Here is a 23,153-nt window from a genome sequence, read left to right as displayed (position 1 = left end):
ATGGATCCTTCACAGCACAACACCTCACGGTCTGCCAATAAAAACAGACTTACACACACTCTGACTTGCACACACAAATTTACACTCACATCTGTCCATGTTGAGCCAGTTTCCAAACCAACGACAAACTAATAATCAAAAGCAATTTGAAGCCAACCTACCCGAATGTATACATGGGGGTCCAGACACCTTAATTGTAAATTAATACATTTATATAATTTGTGGAATTTATTACTTGGTCTTTTACTAAAACTTTACCATATACTCAAGCTGGCATATACCATAGAGCAGGGGTCTCCAACCTTTTTGTGAGCGAGGGCTACCAAAATGGATAAAACAATCTGGAGGGCTACTTTTTTATATAGTCTACACAAAACTTTTTTGTTTAACTTGTTGATTTTATTTAATTTTACTTGTTGATATGTTTTAGTATTGTTTAAAATGTTAACATACGTAAATCAAGCCAAGCTAATATAAAAAATATGTAATAAATAAATATTACAACTGAGACTAATAATAGAATGTGCTTTGGCGGGCACCTCACAGACTTTTTGCGGGCTACCTGGTGCCCATGGGCACCACATTGGAAACCCCTGCCATAGAGGTTTGGGTAAAGCTCGACTGTTATCTATGTAGTTGCAGCACTTCTTAAATAATATTTAGAAAAGCAGACAGTATAAACATATTTAATTTTTTCAACAAAAATATTAATATGGTAGTAATGTCAATGTTTGCTTACCTTCGATTAATCAGACGAAAAGTCAGACTAAATAAAAAATATATATATATTTTATGACATAACTGTATTTAGTGCTATATTATAACCAATAAAAGGATGGTCAATATATGAATCACTCTATATTTTGAAACCTGAAAAAACATCTTTGTGCTAGCAGGTGTGCTATATTTCTGAATTATTTATTTAAAAAAATAAATGTCCATGTGTTTTTTTTTAAATAACCCAAAGCCTTAACTATAAAGTAAGATTGATGTGTGGCTTTTGTATCTAATTACTTATTTGACAGTGTATAATATATATTTATACTTAAAAAAACTGAAATTATCTTTCACACAACCACCAACCAAACCTCCTCCCAAAAAAGTTACAAAACAAACCTATATCTAATATATCTATTGTATTTAAATATTAAATTTGTTATTTCACGAAACTGGAGCATCATTATTGTATAAAAACCCTTTTGACTAAGTCTCTAGCTCCCTCTAGAGGTTACAAACAAAACATTTGTAATCCTGAGCCACTGACCAATTCAGACCACAAAATGTTTATCTCTGATAAACCAGATGAAATCTCATCTGCTTGCTGTTTACACCGTTGTGTACTTCTTTGCTAAGATTACAGCGCTTCCCATCCACCCACCGACAGCCCCATACAAACACACGATTCACTTCACACGTATAATTACTATTGTCTTTCCTGGTTAAGATAAACTAGCGCTTTGAACTTGTAAACAAGAGAGCATTTCTCAAGTGTGCTGCACGTAAATGAAAGACGGGGATCAAAAGGATCTAATAGTAGAGATGAGTTATTAATCACTTCCAGACATTTTGCTATACAAAGGCAACAGCAAAGTACAGTTATACAAATATTTAAACATATGTAGTCATACACAGTACACAATGCATTCAAACACAAAACAAAGATCTTTGCAGAATCCCACCACGATGGCATATAAAATGTACACAGTAACCAAATTGTACACACGTTAACACGCCAGTCGTGTTTGTATTTTGACAGATCACGCCAGCACTGGGTGCAGTGATTTTTTTTTGTGGTCCACTCCCTTTCTCCAGTGTCAGTCTGATTCAAATCAAGAAAAGCTTTATTAGCATGACAACGGTGCCAGCCGGGTGAAGTCACTCTAAACAGCTCCAAAGAACGATCATAGGCTGAACAAACACAAGCTGCTCCCGCTCAGACGCTCACATGGCCTTTTCATTAGTGGCCTGTGTCAGTTTTTTGGAGGGGGTTAAAGCACAGTAAGGGTTAAAAGGCTTTATAACTGATACTCTGATTGAAAGAGCCAACACTGGTTTAATTCAGAGACCCCAAAATTCTCTGTTTTAGCGTGCCATTGTTTCAATTTCATTAAAGCTTATTTGGGTTAGTTGTAATGATTTATTACAGTAAATCATCAAGTCTTAGACCATAATTTCAAGTGTAAAGGAGCTTTGCCAACAGTGACTTTTACCCTGCTGGGAAAACCAGCCTAACCCTTGCAAGCTGTTCATTACCTGGTCTAGTATGGTTGTTAACTATTAGGGGCTGGCCAAAAACCAGTTTGGCTAACATTCACTTGTGTTTTTAGTCTACCAACACTGTAAGCCCAGATAAGTTGAGTTTACTTAAAAAAAGGTTACTTGTTGCCTTAAAAAATTTAAGTAATGATTACTTAAAAACTTTAAGTGAAGTTTACTTAAACATACACGTTGTTCTAACAACAATTTTAAGTTGAATAGACTTAATGTTTTAATTTCTTCCAATATTCCTTTACTCTTAACCCGGATTAGTTGACATTACTAGAAATTTGTGAGGAAACCGTTGCATATAACTTTAGTTTTTATTACTTTATATTACTTTTGATGTTATAAATGGTATTTAGGGCTGTCACGATTATGAAATTTGGCTAATGGTTAATTGCCTAATTAATTATGGCGATCATGACAATTAATTCAATCTTTTGCAAGGTTTACCTGGCAGTAAATATTAGTACACATAACACACATTTCAAAATAATTATTTAATGAATATATCTTTCAAAATCTAAAAATTCTTCACAAGAAATAAACACAATAAAGTGCCAAAAAAATACATGAAAATAAAAATGCAATCAAAATAAACTATACCAGAACAGGCCTAAATAGTAGCCAATCCTGCTAAGGTCATATTAGTGCAGGACCACATGCCTGTAGTGGCTGCAAAAAAAATAAATTCCTGCAGCTCCCCCTTGTGTTTTTTAAAGAAATGTGCAATCATTGCGGTGATCTAAAATCATCACGATGAGGTCAAACAATGGCGATGAGACGATTTTTTAATTATTGTGACAGCCCTAATGGTATTATAACACAAAATTAATGACTGACTTTAAGTCAATCATTGAATAAATGTGATTCTCCACAGAAACACACACTGGAGAGAAACACAATAAAATGTTCTCAACAGAGTTCATGTACGGAAACACTGATCACTTGAACGGTGACTCACAAAATTATAATTTACAACAAAACAACATCAAAAATATAAGAGCTTGAACCTATATGACATTTTATTAACAAATATTTGAGTAGTGAAAGTTCTTATCAGTTTTTATTCTGTGAAAAAGCAGAAAATAATCAAAATATCCAGGCGCAAAGGATTATGGGTATTCCTCACAACATGAACTAATAATTTTAAGTTCATTTTACTTAAATCTTTTAGTTTAATGGATTTTGTAAGCTTAAAAGTTAAATCAACTAAACTTTTTAAGTTTTGGCTTCAAAACAGAAAATATTAAGTGATGTTTACTTGATTGTTTAAGTAAAGACAATATCTGGGTTAACAGTGAGTTTAAAAGCAACCATTTCTACAACACATCTACCATCTTATGCTGGAATTTCCAGCAAAAATGTTCTGCTATGTTACACAAAGGGTTAACCCCGTATGTCTGATTAAGGCACATGGGATTGGGTATCAGAGAGTGAGTTAATGCAGTCTTTCTGAATCAGACACTGGTGCGAGCAGTGTGGCGTGCAGTGCTACACAAACATATGAACATGAACTGCTTATCTGTGTCTTTATCTGTGTGATCAGTGAAAAAGGAAAGAGGGAGAGAGAGATGGAACGAATGACACATACATAGGCCTTCACCCCTCTAACACAGGGTTCTGTTACCAATGAGAGGAGGCAAAGCATGGCGGGAATGCTGGGAGCGTGTGTGTGTGTGTGTTTAAAAGCATAAATGCGCATAAATGCATACAGAAATATAAGAAGGGTAAGCATCTGTTTATTTGTTTTACGGTCTGGTGTTTCTCCCCAATGGTGACATTTTCTCTGTCTACATCTATTTTAATGCAATTGTGTCAAATTATTGGAAAAGGTGTTGCTTGTGCATCAAATTAAGGTTTGGAGTAGCCTTTGTGAAAATAATAACTAGTCTCAGACAAAATCTGTAGCCTTTTTCTGTGTTGTTTTGGTGAAAGGTGAAATGAATTACATTTTACAAATGCATCTAAATTACTTTCAGTAAAGCATGATCAAATTAGACAAAAATATAATAAACACACAAGAAGCGCATTATGTAAAAAAGCATGTTCGGATTTTCGAGAAATCTGCAGATTTCTGTGGGCGCAGATTCTGTGTGGGTCTGCTAATGACTCACAAACTGTATTATAACCACAAGTCAAAAAAAGAAAAAAAAGTGAATATCAGAATACAAATGCTGACTAAACAGAATCATTGTTAGAGGAGAAAAAATAGTAAGCGACAGTTTTTAGGATATGCATGGAGAGATAGGTAAAGACAAAAATGTGTGGTAAAAAGAGAAAGAGAGACAGACAAAAAGGTAGAGAGAGAGAGAGGGAGAGAGGAAGAGACACATATGTTATTTATTTCCCGGGTAAACAGAATTCAAGGCAGACATAATCAATAGGAAACTCCAGATTGTAAATAGGCAGCTCTAATAGCCTAAACACTGGGTGCTATGGTTACACAGGCACATCAGCGGCGGTTAACGTCGGGAGAGACCAGCAGGGCAGCCACCCTTATTTACCAATAAAGAGCTCTGATGATAAGATAAACATATAGGAGACAGAAGCGTGGGGAGGGGAAGGGGGAGGAAAGGAGAAAGGGCAGAGCTTTCATCCTCTATTTGGGGCTGCAGAAGTGAGCTAGCATTGAGGAGGCCCGTGTCAGAAACCATCAGGGTGATGCACGCGGTGACCTGACGACCCCACACGCAGTCACTCGCACACGGATACGCGAGTGCACGCGCCGCCTGTAGGCCCCCGAATGGCCTCTGTCTGGACCGTGGAACTGTGATTTCAACAGGGGCTTTGAATTAAACACAAATAGCTCGGCGTTGTTGGTGGTCACACTGTTGTCTGTCTGGACTGTTAGGAAAGGTGTCTGTCTACGCCCACTGTTTCTCACACATTGACACACATAAATCCAAACAGATAAACTTCAAACAATCTCTGATCCTGGACATGCTCTTACTATAAAAGTAGCAAATGCAACTGATATACAGTATTGATGATTTTCGGGGTGATCAACAGCAAGCCACAGCGTGTTCGTGAAGTTTAACTTGTATAATAATTTTAACCTTCAAGAGTTAAAACCAGCCCAAGGTACACTAGCTTGTTTCCACTGGTCATTTGATCACTTGTCAACTAACTTGCCCGACAACAAGACCAGCATTGCACCTCAGACCAGTTATTTTTCATCCATGAGGAAATGAATATGAAAGGAATGACAAAAGAAGCAATGCTGGGAAGAGGTCAAAGGGACACTGCCTGGGTTCAGCCAAGCCATTTGTCTATGTACAGACTGTTGACTGCGACCATTAATTGCTGGTGTTGTGTTTGTTCAACCCGCCACTTATTTTGCCCTTCGTGCCGTGGAATGCAGGGCTGTGCTGCAGCGAGACAGAGAATGCAGCCACGACCAAGAAGATGAAGATGGAGAGAGGATCGCTGGTGGAGATGTAATGAGAGGGCCGTGAAAAGCCTGTGTTTAACAGCCTAACCACATGAGGCAGTGCTCCTTAACACCAGACACTCCGTCTGCTCGCAACCCAAACCACGCGGTTAGGGGTAACACTCACACCTGCGTACATGTTTGTGTTTGTACTGAGATGAAGATGCAGTACTAATAAGGCATACTTATACATGCTTTCATTAATAATTAGGAGTAATAAAACAAGATACTATACAGCGAGAATTTGATATGTTATATAACATAGATTAGAATATTTTAGAGTCTTGGGAAATTTTAACTTGGGAGAATCTTTTGTGATTTACGGTTTTCGACATAAAATCATCCTACATAATGTGAAGAACATTTTGTGAAAATATAACCTTGATATCTTTAATACTGACTGAGTAAATGTCAAAAATTCTATGTGATAACAATGATTGAAAACAAACTTTGATTTCCCTAATCTCACAATGTGTTTATGAAACGTTAGCTTTAAAGGGACACTCCACTTTTTTGAAAATATGCTCATTTTCCAGCTCCTCTAGAGTTAAGCATTTGATTTTTACTGTTTTGGAATCTATTCAGCTGATCTCCGGGTCTGGTGCTACCACTTTTAGCATAGCTTAGCATAATCTATTGAATCTGATTAGACCATTAGCATCGCGATCAAAAATAACCAACGTGTTTCGATAATTTTCCTATTTAAAACTTCACTCTTCTGTAGTTACATCGTGTACTAAGGCTGACAGAAAATAAAAAGTTGTGATTTTCTCGCGTAATTTTTCTATTACGCCAGAATGAGAGTATAGTTCCTAGCCATATCGGGCTAAAAAAATGCAACTTTAAATTTTCAGTCAATCTTAGTACACAATGTAAGTACAGAAGAGATATTTTTTAAAAATATTAGAATATCTTTTTATTTTAAGCAATGCTAAATAGTCTAATTGGATTCAATGGATTATGCTAAGCTATGCTAAAAGTGGTACCGCCAGACCCAGAGATCGGCTGAATGGATTTCAAAACGGTACAAATCAAATGTTTAACTATAGGCAGTGTTGTATAAAGTACTAGAAAGCAATACTTTTGTACTATTGTACTAGAAAAAGACTTTGGTAGAAGTGAAAGTTGTCTTAAAATATTACTCAAGTAAAAGTCTTAAAGTATCTGATATATACTGTACTTAAGTGTCAAAAGTAATTTTCTGATATTTAATGTACTTAAGTATTTGAAGTAAAAGTAAAAAGTTTTTTTTTTAAAGCAAGCGGTTAGAACTTTGATTGTGAACTTTATTGTGGCTTTCTTATAGTAAAGCATATTCAGGGTTCCCATTATCTTCTTAATCTCAATCATCAAATAAAAATCTGCTTTTTCCAGGACTTTTCAGGCACAATTCTCTTAAGTTCAAAGCGCAAACAGCATATTTTTAGAGCTGACATCAAATAAAAAAGCAGAAATTTCACTTTTGTATGAACTTCAGGTAAAAATGAAAAATAAATAATAACTAATTTCTTTCAAAACATGAGCATATTTTTGAAAAAAGTGTAGTATCCCTTAGTTAGCTGCTTTACTAAGAAAATAACAAGCGTGCCGCACAAGCCCTGAAAAGTGAAGCCAAAACGTCTCGCTCGCCCCTCAGTGACTGGTCCCAGTATAGGTCATAAACCCCGCCTCCCCATGTTATTTAATGGGACTTGAGACCAACAAAAAAAATTAATTACACTTCAGTTATCTTTTTTCCGAAGCTGGTTTCTGTCATTCACTGTAGTTTTTAGTTTTTAATCTTTAATTCCAATGTACAAAAACATTTCTTACAAATACGGCAACAGGTGTATAACGTTAGCTTTCTCACCCTGTTCATCGTCGGGGTGGTCGATTACGATAACAGGAGGTCCTCCAGTAGGTGCTTTCATTGCAGTTACAGTTGTGCTTCCTCATCCTTTGGCAACACTACGCTAAAATAGAGTGCGTGAAATAGAGTGTGCGCAACGTGCGTAATGCAATCTAGAATCACTGATTCGCCAAAACCTCCCTTATTGAGGTCGCACACATTTCTTCTGATTTTATAGTAACGAGTAACGAATATGCTTAGTGCAAATATATCGGAGTAAAAGTATACATTTTATCTAGAAAATGTAGTGGAGTAAAAGTGAAAGTTGACATAAATTTAAATAGCGAAGTAAAGTACAGATACGTCAAATTTCTACTTAAGTACAGTAACGAAGTATTTTTACTTCGTTACATTACAACACTGACTATAGGGGAGCTGGAAAATGAGCATATTTTCAAAAAAAGTGGAGTGTCCCTTTAATCTCAAAGTCAGGGTCACAAACATATCCTCACTGAACCTCATGCTGTTTTTAACAGATTAAAAAAGCAAGAGCTTTCCAAGAGTCTCCATTTGTGACCCTGGACCACAAAACCATAAGGGTCATAAGTGTCAATTTTGTGAAATCGAGATTTGTACATCATGTGAAAGCTGAATAAATAAAAAATAAAAGCTTGGCATTGATGTATGGTTTGTTAGGATAGGACAATATTTGACCGAGATAACTATTTAAAAATAAAAAAATCTAAATATTGAGAAAATCGCTTTTAAAGTTGTCCAAATAAAGTCCTTAGCACCGCATATCATGATCAAAATATTTTTTATATTTTTATGGTAGGAAATTTACAAATTATCGTTATGAACTTGATCTTTAATGTTTTTTTGGCATAAAAAAATCAATAATTTTGACCCATACAATGCTAATTTTATTTATGCTTCAAATATACCTGTGCTACTTATGACAGGTTTGTGGTGGAGGGTCACATTTGCTCTCCTTTTAGCACACGACTAAAAAATCAAACATGCACTTGTTAATTAAGAAATAGGGAGAGAGTGTTATGGCTACAGTGTGTGTGGCATACAGTATAGCGTCATGTTTTTTTAAACACTTTGTGTGTCTCTTAAGCATTTTTTAAAATCGCTCTCATTTTACCTCAAAGCACATAAGTGAGCCTATTTTCACAAATGTTCAATGCTTTCTCTCTCTCCGTCTTTCACGGGGTGAAATGGAGACACTGAGCTAAAAGCTCCAGTAGGAGAGATTGGTCTACTAAACAATTCAACACAGCGTGGGCACAGCAGGAGACCTCTGTCAGTCACTCTCCAGTGCCCGTGGTGAATGTTCATGTAGGAGACTGTTCGTGTGTTTTATTGTTTCTAATGGATCTGTATACAATAATAAATAGGCCTTCAAAAAGCACTCATCAACAGATGTCCCTCTGTGGTTGCTGTACTCAATACAGAACAGTCTAAAACACAAAACAAACATTTTTCACTAACTTGTAGCTTGCAAACTAGGACTATAGGAACAATATACACACTGTCAGTACAAATAGTCAAAAAATGGTCCATAATTGTCACGGCGGTAGCTCTCTTTCAAAAAGTACACCTTTGCACCTAAAAACGTCATATTATCTGTACCTAAATGGTACATATTAGGACTGAAGGGTATGGCTTCAGTGACAGCCTAGGACCATTTTTTTCTGCATCAATGAAACTCCTGAGCTATGAAAAAACAACCTCTGAGCAATCCAATAAAGAGGGTTCCCACACCTTAGTTAACGTCAAATACAATGACCTTTCAAGGACTTTCCAGGTCCAATACCCTCAAATTCAAGGACTAAATGTGGGGACACATTTCAAGTGAGAGCAAGGTTACATTGTGTTACCCTTTAAGATACATTGTTACAGTTCCCTTTCGAGGGAATTCGCGCTGCGTCACTGCGGTGACACTTTGGGGACGCTTCCAGGGGTAAGTGCGTCTGAATGTGTATATCAAATTCAACCAATGGTGAGGCTTAACGACAATGACAGGGTGATGTGGGAGCCAGGAAGTATATCGCTATCTGAAATATTGCAGAAAGTATGGCAAGGGAGACGCAGCGTCTCGTTCCCATCTCAGTGAACAACAGTTACATACGTAACCCAAGACGTTTTCATTTGTGAAACACAACTACGCAAAAAAGCATTTTGGTATGAATCAACATTTGCATACAGAAGATATAAGCATTTAAAGCGAACAGTTTAGCACGTGTGCTTAAAAAGTCTAGAATTTTTATGATATTATCCTACACTACACAGGGAATAATATGGATTTTTTCCAGAAAACTTGCATAAAATAGATTAAGCACTTTCAATGTCCTGTATCTATGAATGTATTTTTTCAAAAACTTCCCACGGCCTTGAATTTTTTCCCCCAGATTCACCAACTTTCAAGGATTTCAAGGACCCGTGGCAACCCTGAATAAAATGCATATAGCTACATCACATATAAATTTGTGATTCAATTGCTTTGTACAGAGAAATGCCATTGCCATGCAGTAAACCCTGCCAATTAGCCAAACCTCTCCCTGCTTCTCTCAAACGTCTTGTGTTTAAATGAAAAGCGCTGGCTGGCCCCTCTCTCCTGCATACTCACCGACTGCTACAAACCTTTCGCATACAACATCATGTACACATAAACATTCATATTTCCCCCTTGAACACACACACATAAACACAGTATGGCAGTTATATTTGGGTGCTTCACATTGTCCAGACCGCACACTGTCAAAGAGTGAAATGAATGGCTGTTTATATTAGAGCCCTAGTTTAATGAATTAACCGGCTGCCTGGCCATGTCAAACCCGAGGCTCATACAGAACAGACACCCTGGGCCGAGCCCCTTCACCTCTCCTCTCTCTCCCTGCAGACAGTAGCACACCGTGATTGCGTCCTCGGGGGCCGGAGCGAACAAGATGCCCAACGTCCCTTCGAGGATTCACGTTCATTTAGGCGAGGGCATCTGGCAAAGTGTTGCCCCCCATCACTACTGCTGCTTTCTCTCCGTCTGCCTGCCTGTAAACCTGCCTCCATTTTTCAGAAATTGGCACGTTTAAACAAATGGCAAAAATATGTATACAAGCAGTGGGAGTCCCAGGGCTGGCTCTGCTCTTTGCACCAATTTTAGGTGTTTTTCATTTCCCACACACTCACTCTTAAGATAACTTGGTCACATTAACAGTTCCAGTATGCAAATCCGTCCATCCATTAAAAAACTCCCTTCCATCTTTCTATAAAAATCCGTGATAAATATCCATGGTCGGGGCGTGGGTGCTGTGGTGGTTATGACAGACGGCTTTAGGGAGTAGAACTTCACCCGCTACCTCAAGACAGACCAGAGTAACAGATAAGACCCACTTGAATGGTGAGATGTTTTGGAGGGGAGAGTGTGCTGTATTTCATTCTTTTAAACAGTTAAGATATAATTTCGGTTTCAGTGTTTCTTTCCACCACAGACCCAACGAATCTCAAGTAGGCCTACACCTTCATCACCACCAACCACAAATGTGTTAACTTGTGATATACTGAAAATCATATCAGCAAATGTCTTAAAAATATACTAGGCCAGTGGTTTTTATGACATTTTATGAAATACATTAATTTATCATGAATTCTGTGTAATTTAACCTTAAAAAATAAGGCTACTAACCAACAGCACTACTTTTTTTGTATAATTAAATGGTTCTTTTCTTAAAATGTTGAGTTTTAGAACAGTTTTTTGTCACAAATTTTCTTTGGGGGGCTGCGAAGGAATGCACCGTACACAAGGGGGGCCGCACGCTGAAAAAGTTTGGGAACCACTGTGATCTGTTATTGATTTGATCCACAGGGAAGAAGTATTTTTGTAGGCTAACACGGAAGCTCATTAATTTTTCCCATAGACTTTTGGATTATCGCAAAAAATAACAAAAGTTTATGACACACGTTTTGTTCAACAAGTTAGTGAACATGAATTTTGATGTCAAAATTCGCCTTTTTATATTTGTAGTAATCAAATTTACACTTCATAATGTATAAAATTTGTATTCATCTGTAAAAATTAACTTGTTGGACAAAACATGTAAGTGTTAAATATAGAGCTTACTTTTTGCAATATCCAAAAAAAAAATAGGCTTTTTTGCGAGGGAACCAGTGTCCCTCTAACTTACAAGTTGGCCTACAAAAATACGTCATCCTTGCGGCACCCAGTGGGATGAGACTAGAAAGCAATGCTGTTTAGAAAAGCAGTGTTCCAGAAATCTTTAAACACACGTTTTATGTCTTTCAAAAGTATTGTGGTGTGTAAAATCTAAATTTTAGATTAAGCCAGGATTAGGTTTTAGTTAAATTATAACATTTAAGTAGCTTTTATAAATTTGACTTAAAAATAAACATTACTGCTGGCTATATTGAGACAAAACAATGGCACTGGTATATTTTAAGATATGTCAGTGCAAGTTGTTTTCAGTTAAGACAGCTCAAACATGAACTTTAGTCTGGGACTAAACTTAAGCTTTGTCAGCAAAACCGGGCCTTAAAGGGATAGTTCAACCAAAAATGAAATTAATGTAATTTCAAACTTTTTATATTTAGTCCGAGAGCTTGTTGACCCTTCATTGAAATCTATGCACGGTATACTGTCCATGTCCAGAAATGAATAAAAACATCATCAAAGTAGTCCATGTGACATCAGTGGGTCAGTTAGAATGTGAGAAAGCATCGAAAATACATTTTGGTCCAAAAATAACAAAAATTTCTTTATATTATATCATATTACTTTAGTTTATTCAGCATTGGCTTCCTGTTATCCTTAGACATGTTTGCGAAGTTTTTTTTTTCCAAAATTACAGCGTGCATCTCCCTCAGAATGTAAACGAAGCCTGGGCGCACAAAAAAATCCCCCAAAAAACAGCTGGGGCGCACCAGATAACGCGTTGGCCGCGTCGTACGTCATCCGCATCACTGCAGTCACGTGACTTTAGTCTCCCGCATGCGCTTCACAATCGACGGGGAAGAGAAGACAATGCTGAATAAAGTCGTATTTTTTGTTATTTTTGGACCAAAATTTATTTTCGATGCTTCAACATATTCTAACTGACCCACTGATGTCACATGGACATCTTTGATGATGTTTTATTACCTTTCTGGACATGGACAGTATACCGTTCATAGATTTTCAATGAAGAGTCAAAAAGCTCTCTGACTAAATATAAAACATATTAAACTGTATTCTGAAGATGAACGGAGGTCTTACGAGTTTGGAACGACATGAAGGTGAGTCATTAATGACAGTATTTTCATTTTTGGGTGAACTATCCCTTTAAAGCAACACTATGTAGTTTCCATGTAAAAATGACTTACAGCTCCCCCATGTGGTTGAAAAGCGCAACAGTGCCTGGTATCAGACACTCTTCTGCAGGCAGGGGGAGGGGCGGGGCTGTGTGCTCTACCCTCCACGTCCACTTTCAGAGTGTGCTTGTAGCAGCTAGGAGGCTGCTCAGGTTGCAGCAACAGTAAAATTTGTCCAGTTTAAATTTGTTCTATCACTGAATTCATTTTATAGACATTATTTAAAGGTAAAAACAAACTACATAGTGTTGCTTTAATGTTGTAAAATACAAAATAAGATGTTTTTTTCAATTACTTAAAAAAACAGCCACAAAAGTTGATTTTCAATTCACAATTTCTACATTATTATGACATCGGACACAGGCGCGTTGTCGCGGTTACAGGCCTGGCCCAAGGTTAACTTCCGGTCTGTGTCTGTTTATCTGTCTGGTTATAGTGAGTAAACTGACCTCTAGACGTTGTTGAACACTGTTTTGGTTTCCTAAAGATGAGGGGAGAAAACGAGCAGGGAGCACCGCTGTCCTGTAGCTCAGTGGTTCCCAAACTTTTTCAGCGTGCGGCCCCCCTTGTGTACAGTTTTTTGGCGGCCCCCTGAAAGAAAATTTATGACAAAAACTGTTTTAAAATGTAATATTTTAATTAAACAAAATATATTAAATTATACCTAGTAGTGCTGTTGGTTACTTGGGTTATTATTTTTTAGGTTTAATTACACAGAATTCATGATAAATTAATGTATTTTATAAAATGTCATAAAACTTGGGCCCCCCTGAAACCATCTCGCGGCCCCCAGTTGGAAAACCACTGCTTTAGCTAACATTATATACGATAATTTTACACAGTTATAATAGAGAGTGTTGTGTGTTCAACCCTTACAAAAAGTTGCACTTAGTTGCACTAAATAAGGAAAGTGTAAAAGTTTGATACAAAGCATTTGCCCAGAACATATAAAACTTTGTCTAATCTCAAAAATTACACCTGAAACGCTCAGGCTCTGAACTATTCAAACGTGTTTATGAGAGATCCATGTTTTATCTCTACTATGAACACTTACTTGTGTACTAAATGCATCTCCCGCATTTATGCGCTCCAGCATCTCAAGCGTTTATCTAAATGACCGATAATAGCCAGTTACTACATTTAAATCTTTCTGTTCAGTCTCCTTTGTTTTCCTTCACAGCGAATCTCTATATTCCTGCCCTTTCTTTCCGCCTCTGCAGACTCCTGCAGGGCCTGGTTTCCTTAGTCCTGTTTGGCTTTGTGTGGTCCAGACTGGCATATGTGTATGTATGTGTGTGTGTTTGGGAGGGGGCTGAGATTGCTGTAATTACACAGTCTTACCTGTTCATTAAGCGCACAGTTGGACCCTCGCTCATAAGCATTTAGAAACCAATTGAAGCAACGCGGGCCATTAACAACTCCTGCACTACAAGAGATAGAGAACGGGGAAGAAAGAGTCAGCGTAATGATGAAAGATAAATGGCATAAAGACATTGTGTGCTAATCACACAGGCATCCTCTTTATCACAGCAAGTGATGCTGAGATGCAGAAGAGAAAGTAAAGATGGTACACAGAGAGAGGAGAGGAGAAGAGAGGAGAAATAACTGAAACGTGGGAAGTGAGTGACCAAAAAGTAGAAAACGTAAATGACTTTGACAGGAGGATAATGAATCTTATAGGAGGATTCTGATGTGTGTGAATGAGAGTGATTATGATACAATGGCTCTCGGTGTGCTTTCTGATTACACAGGTATCCTCTCATCAGTAGGGGGTGGAGCTCAGCCCCCTCGTCCAGCAGAGGGGGGCTCACTTTCACACATATGATACCGAGAGATAATTACGCTATACCCTCTCCATACAACTTACTACTCAACTCGCGCTTAAACAATAGGCAATGATTTCAGATTGGCATGAAATCATTTCTCTCATTTAAAAGCTTAGAAAAGAAATATACCTTCTGAGCTTCATCGGATGTGATATAGAGGTCAAAGCTTGAGCTCAGTCAGTTTGCAACTTTGCTTTAAGTAATACAACGTGCTTGGATGGATGCTGGGAATAACAAACTGGCCAGGACTTTTTACAACTCTGACAAAAAGTATTGCCTGCTGGAGCATTTATCTGAAAGGCCATTTTTATATTGTTAACGCACAAAATTAAACTAAACAATACATTTCTATTTATAAAAAAATATTTATTTGTATTGTTTTTTATCAGCTCAAGTAGAAAACGCCATTGGAAAGGGACGTATCGCATATGTGCCAGCCTATAAAACTGCAATAGATCTCCATATAAAGAGAATTGTGAATATCATTGTGCACCACATGCCACCCAGATCTGGCCTGGTTTAAATGGGCTGATCTATCCCAACTTTCTTTTCTGATACGATCTTTGCATATTGCTTTAAAGGGCACATTTCACATAAAGACGTTTTTAAGATAAATAAATCTTTGGTGTCCCCAGAGTACGTATGTGAAGTTCTAGCTCAAAATACCTTATTGATAATTTATTATAGCATGTTAAAATTGCCACTTTGTAGGTGTTAGCAAAAAACTCTCGTTTTGGGTGCGTCCTTTAAAATGCAAATGAGCTGATCTTTGCACTAAATGGCAGTGTCATGGTTGGACAGTGCAGATTAAGGGGTGGTGTTATCCCCTTCTGACATCACAAGGGGAGCCAGATTTCAATAACCTATTTTTCACATGATTGCAAAGAATGGTTTACCAAAACTAAGTTACTGGGTTGTTCTTGATAACATTTTCTAGATTAATAGAAGCAATGCAAAACCAGATAATGACCTGAATTCTGAAAGTCCAATCATGCAATACTCTATATACCACCAAGTGCGGTCAATTCCATTTTAAAGGCAATGGATTTAATAGAGTATTCTTGTAACACATTTTTCTTATGAAAAGACAGTTCCACATTGAGGAAAGCAAGACAGTTAATACGTGTCGTAGCTCAGAGAAGAAACACAACAACATGGTGGAAAGAAACTTTGTTTGTATGACAAACTTTTCAATCACGCCTCATCAGTCCTCCTGCGCCATCTTTAATACAGCTCAGATAATGGTGTTGGTAATTGGTCACAGCGCGCTGGATTGGGAGGAAACATGCCGCGCTATTGTGCCTGTCCCTTTTGTTGTGGTTAAAAAGAGGGGGGGAAATAAGATGCAATTTAGACACTTTTAAGAGGTGATCATTTCTCGCTCTTTTTTCCTCTTCTCCGCCAAAATCATAGTGAAATTGCTGCCTCGGGAAGACTGTAATTAAACTCAAAGTGGCTCTCCTCTGAGGCGCACGCCAGGCTAAAATTAACAGGGACCTATTAGCGTTGGGAAGCAGAACGGCATCGTTGGTGAGCGCCTTTGGCAAAAAAAAAAACGTCCCATTGATGTGACTTGCTGTGAGAATCTTGACGATACCACGAAGAGCTCCAGCTGCTAATGGTTAGCTGTTTTAACACTGGCTGTGTCAAGGATTTGATTGCTCTCACCGCTGTTAAGTAAAAATCATCCCAGAGACATAAAGTGTACTTAACTTTTATTCGAGGTCTAGGATATCTGTGCTACTTAAGACACAACACCTGCATATCCAGTAGCTCTTTCTGACTTAAAAGAAATCGAAAAGGTTTTTGGTGTTAATAAATATTTTAGCCCTAAGAATATCAATAAAGTAGTGTGAGTCAAAAACATTGATAAAATTCGAATTTAAAATATATATGCTTAAAACTTACTGTCTCTCTCTTTCACAAATAAGGCAGGATTGATGAGTGATGACATTATTCTGCGTTTCTCATTACATTCAGGCCATTTCTCAATCCAAAGGCTGCGGCCTCCAAAGGTCGCATTTGTTTTATCAGAATATTAACAATTATAAAGTTGACTATTATTCTTAGTTAAAGGGGACATATCATGAAAACCTGACTTTTTCATGTTTAAGTGCTATAATTGGGTCCCCAGTGCTTCTATTAACATAGAAAATGTGAAAAAGATCACAGTAACTTTTGGTAAATCATTCTCTGCAAGCATGTGAAAAAAAGAGGTAATTGAAAATTTGTCTCCCCTTGTGATGTCAAAAGGGGATAATACCACCCATTAATCTGCACTATCCAACCACAGGATTGCCATTTAGTGCAGAGATCAGCTCATTTGCATTTTAAAGGACACACCCAAAACGGCATATTTTTGCTTACACCTACAAAGTGGCAATTTTAACATGCTATAATAAAATATATGTGTGGTATTTTAGCTCTAAAACGTCACATATGTACTCTGGGGACACCAACGATTTATTTTACATCTTTAAAAAGTTTTGTGAAATGTCCCCTTTAATCGTAAAGTGTTGTAATATCCTTATAACTCGTGAATGTAATGCTGCGTTCCAGGCAACCTGTAACCCGTAACTCACGACTTCAAAACCACGAGTCACGACTCTGAACTGGGAGTACATCGATCTAGTACGAGTTCACGAGTGGGAAGTCACGGGTTTGACTGCCGTTCCAGTGCACTTTCACCATTGGTAGTAGAAGGTTGTAAAAACACGAGTTACAGGCTGCCTGGAACGCATAGAGTCGTAAGTCACGGGTTTAAAAACCTGCCTGGAACGCAGCATAATGCTCAGGTAACTTTAAAAAAAATCCTGATGACGTATGTAGCCTGCATAAATGCGACCTCCGAAGGCTGCAGTCTTCGGATTGAGGAACGGCCTGAATCAAGGCTACCAGGTAAACAAAATGCTAATGTCCCACCTTAAAGTCCGTGTATAGTCTGATGTTAAATTTGTTCTCCGTTTGTCACACCACAGAAAAGCGATATTTTCCACCCAGACGAATATGAATGTTTAAAAAACGTCAAGTAAATCTAAATCTTTGAAAAACAGGCAGCAATTGATTATCTGCTCTAAAACGTTGGGACGTGTACAGAAACCACGCCCACCCGCGGGAAAGCCATCTCTCTCTAAACTTTCAAATATCGCTACAACCTTAATGGATGCTCGTTATTGTGTTTATTATAACCACAGAAATGTGGGGAAACTGTTTAATTTGTAACTCATTCATTAACGCAGTCTTTGTAACGTGTTTCAGCAATAACGTTACATTTCTAATCTTTATAATGTGTTTTGAAACAATTCTCTTAAATGGCTTTTTAACAGCTGCACACACCGATTAAAGTTTGGTGCCACGCCTAAGGGGGCATATGTCGATGTTTGAGGCAAATATGTTTTGAACTTACCTCTAACCGTAACCGTACTTAGGAGTTTCGTGATTTAGAAAGTGTCCCTGCAGCGGTTACTCGTGGCCTCGGGCACCATCAGATGGCAGATCTGCGCATGCTCATAACACAAGACAGCAGCTGGCAGATGTTTACTAACATTAGACGCTGTCAGCTTGTCATCTCATCTGTCCTCTTAGCACATTGTTCATCTTCTTAAATCTGCTCCGGTGGGACGCGTCTCTATAACAACCAATACTGACGTACTTTTCACCAGTGTCATATATTCAGGATACTTTGCGTTATAGCGTCAGTGTCACTTGCAATGATAAAGAGATTTTGTTTATTTTTATTAAATGTATTAACAAGTTAGTCTGGTTTTGTTTAGCTCACAGGTGTTTTGGTCTTTTCAATGTTGTGATTTAGATATTCATGTTTCTGCTCTTGCTTCCCAATTCCATGTCACTGTCTCCACCATGAGGTCATTTTGCTAATAACAGGATCTAGTTGGTTTTTCTATGGTTAACAGACTGCTTGTATAAGAAATTTGATTAGGTAGTGGTGGTCAGAAAATATGTAGACTACACTGGATATAGTCAAAAGATTTGATGCTTCACAATTAATTATGCTTCACAATTAATTAGAGGCTATATTGCAGAATAATGAATGTGTATGCATGTTAAAGGATTAGTCAATTTTCTTTAAAAAATCCAGATAATTTACTCACCACCATGTCATCCAAAATGTTGATATCTTTCTTTGTTCAGTCGAGAAGAAATTATGTTTTTTGAGAAAAACATTCCAGGATTTTTCTCACTTTAATGGACTTTAATGGACCCCAACACTCAACAGTTTAATGCAGTTTAAAATAGCAGTTTCAACGCAGCTTTAAATTACTCTAAACAATCCCAAACGAGGCATAAGGGTCTTATCTAGCGAAACGATTGTCATTTTTGGCAAGAAAAATAAAAAATATGCACTTTTAAACCACAACTTCTTATCTTCCTCTGCGTGACGAGCCAGGGCGACCTCTTGACGTGATGACGTATTACGTGAGGTTGCGCTGGCGGGTCACAGGATCGTAGGAAGACGAGAAGTTGTGGTTTAAAAATGCATATTTTTTATTTTTCTTGCCAAAAATGATAATCGTTTGCTAGATAAGACCTTATGCCTCACTTGAAATCGTTTAGTGTCCTTTGAAACTGCAATTTTAAATTGCATTAAAACTAATAAGTATTGGGGTCCGTTAAAGTCCATTAAAATGAGAAAAATCCTGGAATGATTTCCTCAAAAAACATAATTTCGTCTCGTCTGAACAAAGACAGACATCAACATTTTGGATGACATGGTGGTGAGTAAATTATCTGGATTATTTTTTTAAGAAAATGGACTAATCCTTTAATGCAATTTAACAATAGACCTATTTATTAAAATTATTTCCTAAGCTACATAGTTAAAATATATTGTTTCGATTTTTTTTGTTGTTGTTTGTTATAAAGCCATGTTTGTATTTTATCACAAACTTAATGACTTAAGTTACCATAAAATTAATCACTTCTGAACTTTCTAACAGACCACTAAAAAGTTTATTTGAAGAAAACCACAGGTCTCACTACAGGAACCATTTTTTAACCATGATATATCTGGTTAATTACTTTTGTAATACAAACGAGTCTGACAAAATAACATGGTTACTTCACTTTAACTATAATAAAATGATGGATCATTTTACAAAGGAATAATCTGAATTAAGAAAACGTTGCGATCGGCTGGCTATTTCTTAGTTGTGTCCATAGTCTTCATACCGGTAATATTGTTCATTTCTGATAACGTCCCTCACAAAATAATGTTACATGATGGTGACGATAAGCATCTTTTAAACATTTAGATCCAACTTAAATTGCTTCAGAGCTGTACAGATAAGACACAACAGTTATAAGTAACATAAGCGCCATTAAAAGATAGCTTTATTTAGTCCAAGGGCACATCTGTTTTACATCAACCTGATAATGTTATAAAATACAAACCAACATTTCAAAATAAAAGCAATGTTTCTTTAAAGCTTGCTCTGTTTAACGCACGCTTGTCACCTTTAATAAATACTCTGTTTATACAAGGACAACAATTGCTAACAAGAATGCAACAAAACAATGTATTTTAAAAGTTAGAGGAAAGGCAGACACAACATGGGGACGATAACCACACACAGAAAAATGCAGAAAACAGCAAACCAAGACAGCTGGATTAATGCTCCTCATTAGTCTAGTCATTATGTTTAATGTCAAAAAACAGAGTAATATTGCACCGTCTAAGATGTTGACCACTAAACCTAATACTGCAGGAATCAATGGACTGGTTCGATAGATTGCTCTGATTAATTTAAAGTGCAGCTCAATGGGACTCATTTTGCTTGTCATTGACCCTTATTGCAGACATGAAATAGTATACCTGCTTAAATTGAAATGCATCACCTCTATAAGCCACAACTCAAGAACCTCGATTGCAATGTCACACTAATACTGGGAATGTGTATTTATATTTAAATTTTGGCCCCCTTACAGGTACATAGATGCTCTGGGTGCAGGTCCGAGGGCTGAAGTAACAAGGTTACATGACACGCACACTTGCACACAGATTGTATTATCTCAAAGAGGACAACTATACTCTACTTTAGTATGCAGTTTAAAGCTATGCCATCTAAAGTTCCCTTAACCACCAAATGGCCTTTGTGAGTTTTCCGTCTTCGGCAAATGTATCGTTATTTAAGGAACACTTATGGAGTTAGTACACATTCTGTTCAGACATGTACATCCACATACTGTACACACACACACACAGAGAGAGTGACATGGCAGGCAGTTTAATGACAACCCCTTGCAAGACTGTCGCATTCAGAGCCCCCTAAACCTTGCTTTGGAGGCTTGCTTACACATCTACGATAATTCAATGGTCACATAGCCTAGCATTCCTAGCTACAGTAAAATCAAATAAGTCAAATAAGTATATAACCACAAAAGAGGAGTACAGAACGCAGAGTAAAATGTGAATGGAGGGGTTGTGAAATATTAAATGCCCTGTCTTTTTCATTCATTATTGATTTTCACACATATTTGTTATTTATATATATAGAAAAGACAATTTGGTCTTTACATCAAAAATAAAAGTTTAACTCACTCAGCAAAAGAGTTTGACAACTAACATTAAGTTTTCATTTAAAAACAATCCCCCGAACACTTTGGGCGATGGAAAGATTGGTCACATTCAGAACATGTACCCTTGAAATGTCGCCCATGCATTTACATTAACAACCTTGCACACGTACAGTAAATGTTCACATACACAATGTGCCACTCTATGCACACTTCTATATCTATCATTTAACAAATATATATATATATAGTATTTCCAATCTCACATATCTAATTTCTGTAACCATGTGGAATGGTGCAAACATCAACAATGATAAAACTAGTCTATGTAAGTGTTTTTAACAGCAGTAGACACAATACTGCCATCTTCTGGGTCAATCACAACACTGTCAAGTGTTACACAATGCAAATACATTAATTTGTTCTTGATCCATTTTAGTCCTCTCAGTGCTTAAAGTTGTTAGTTTGTGATCAAAATACAGGCAGTAATTTTTACTTTCCATGTTATGTAGCATTTTACGTTTTGAAACGTTTGGATTCCCATGTAAAAGATTTAAATCCTTTGTGAAAGCCCAGGAATCTATGTTGGAAATGAACCTGATCTCTTGACCTAAACAGTAATTCAAAATGGTTAACATTTGTTCAACGATCCCAGGCATGTGTGCTTGATCGGATATACAGGAAAGTCTTCTGTACGGATTACAAGGATAGGTGGTGTAATCAGAGCTGGTTATCCCATTCAGGACACGAGAAACGGGCTCAGTTAACTGTCAGGGAGGGCTGAGCGGTGTTTTAACAAAGCCTTCTTGTGTTCCTTCTGCATTTTTAATGAGTTGAAGACGATCCATGACATTTCCCTAAAGGTAAGTGAAGATGGAAGAATACGGTTCCCTCCGATGGAGAGGCACTGGAGGCGTCTCAAACACGCCGGGTATGATGGCTCAACGGGTTGTCAATCATTCTGAATGATGGCATAAAGGGAATTAAAGCCTTGAAGGCGAGGCAGAATTACATGGTGCTCTTAGTGGAACCATGAAAGTGAAGTTTGAGATGTGTTCATGCCAACCTGAGTAAACAACCTCACACTTTTGTGATCTGGTTGGGGGGGCATACAGGTATGTGTGTAAGTTTTCGAATAATTAATTTGTTTACAATTATGTGGAATTCAAACAATTTTCATTTTCTCTGTATAGCCTGCAACTAACAATGAGTTTCCTACCAAAGTCCAGTCTTAGGGTTGCAGGAATGTTGTTCATTCTGGTAAAAATCTGTGTTATTCCGAATTGACGTCAGTCAATTTTTTAATCGTGGAGGAATTTGCTTCAGTCTTTCTTGCGTCCTTCATTCATAGTTCGTTTTGATAAGAACATTCCTTTTTTGTCCTCACAACGCATCTACTGGCCATTGCTGTGCTTGTCATTTAAGATGTACTTTACCAGTATCTGACCATCTGAGACACTTAAACAGCTGTTGGTCCAACAAACCATCCATTCATTTAGACATTCATTTATTAATAAATACTCCATCTGCGTGTTTCAGGCTCAGATGCGGCCATTGCCATGGTTACTGCCGCGTCTGTTGGACAGGCCATGAGAGGTGTACTGTCCATCCGAGGTCACTGTCAGGCCACATGCCTCGCAGGCCAATGCCAGCTGCCTCAAAGTGTCCAAAGCATCTGTCTTGGCACTGCGCAGGAGATCACACTGGCCCTGAAAAAGAGATATGAATTATATGAACGGAGATTGGTATGTTTTTATTGTTTCTTTCATAGTTCATCTGTGGTGACTTTAATTCAAAGTGAGCAAGGCCAAATATTTCTTAATCACAGTCTTGGTTATGATTACCCTGTCCATGGGATTATGCCCAATTATATTATAACTTTTGATTTGCCAACTAGCCTTAATGG

The 23,153-nt window shown here is 37.4% G+C and overlaps 1 protein-coding gene and 1 long non-coding RNA gene across 2 annotated transcripts in view; both read right to left on the bottom strand.

The window, feature by feature from the left end:
* LOC129451928 (uncharacterized) overlaps positions 1–18,339 on the bottom strand; it is a 104,923-nt gene extending 86,584 nt beyond the window's left edge. The window contains exons 1-2 of the long non-coding RNA XR_008646924.2: positions 18,120–18,339; positions 14,229–14,313 (exon numbers count right to left, since the gene is read on the bottom strand). This is a non-coding gene — a long non-coding RNA (uncharacterized lncRNA). The remainder of the gene's footprint in view (positions 1–14,228; positions 14,314–18,119) is intronic.
* A 1,699-nt stretch (positions 18,340–20,038) lies between these two features.
* Positions 20,039–23,153, bottom strand: part of plcl1 (phospholipase C like 1) — a 79,977-nt gene continuing 76,862 nt past the window's right edge. Inside the window, exon 8 of the mRNA XM_055214905.2 lies at positions 20,039–22,956. Coding sequence (XP_055070880.2) covers positions 22,789–22,956 — 168 coding nt within the window. The 3' untranslated portion in view covers positions 20,039–22,788. The remainder of the gene's footprint in view (positions 22,957–23,153) is intronic.

Source organism: Misgurnus anguillicaudatus, chromosome 17, assembly GCF_027580225.2.
Source record: "Misgurnus anguillicaudatus chromosome 17, ASM2758022v2, whole genome shotgun sequence".
Taxonomy (NCBI): domain Eukaryota; kingdom Metazoa; phylum Chordata; class Actinopteri; order Cypriniformes; family Cobitidae; genus Misgurnus; species Misgurnus anguillicaudatus.
Note: the sequence above shows the minus strand (reverse complement) of the source record. Positions and strands in the feature narration are given on the sequence as shown.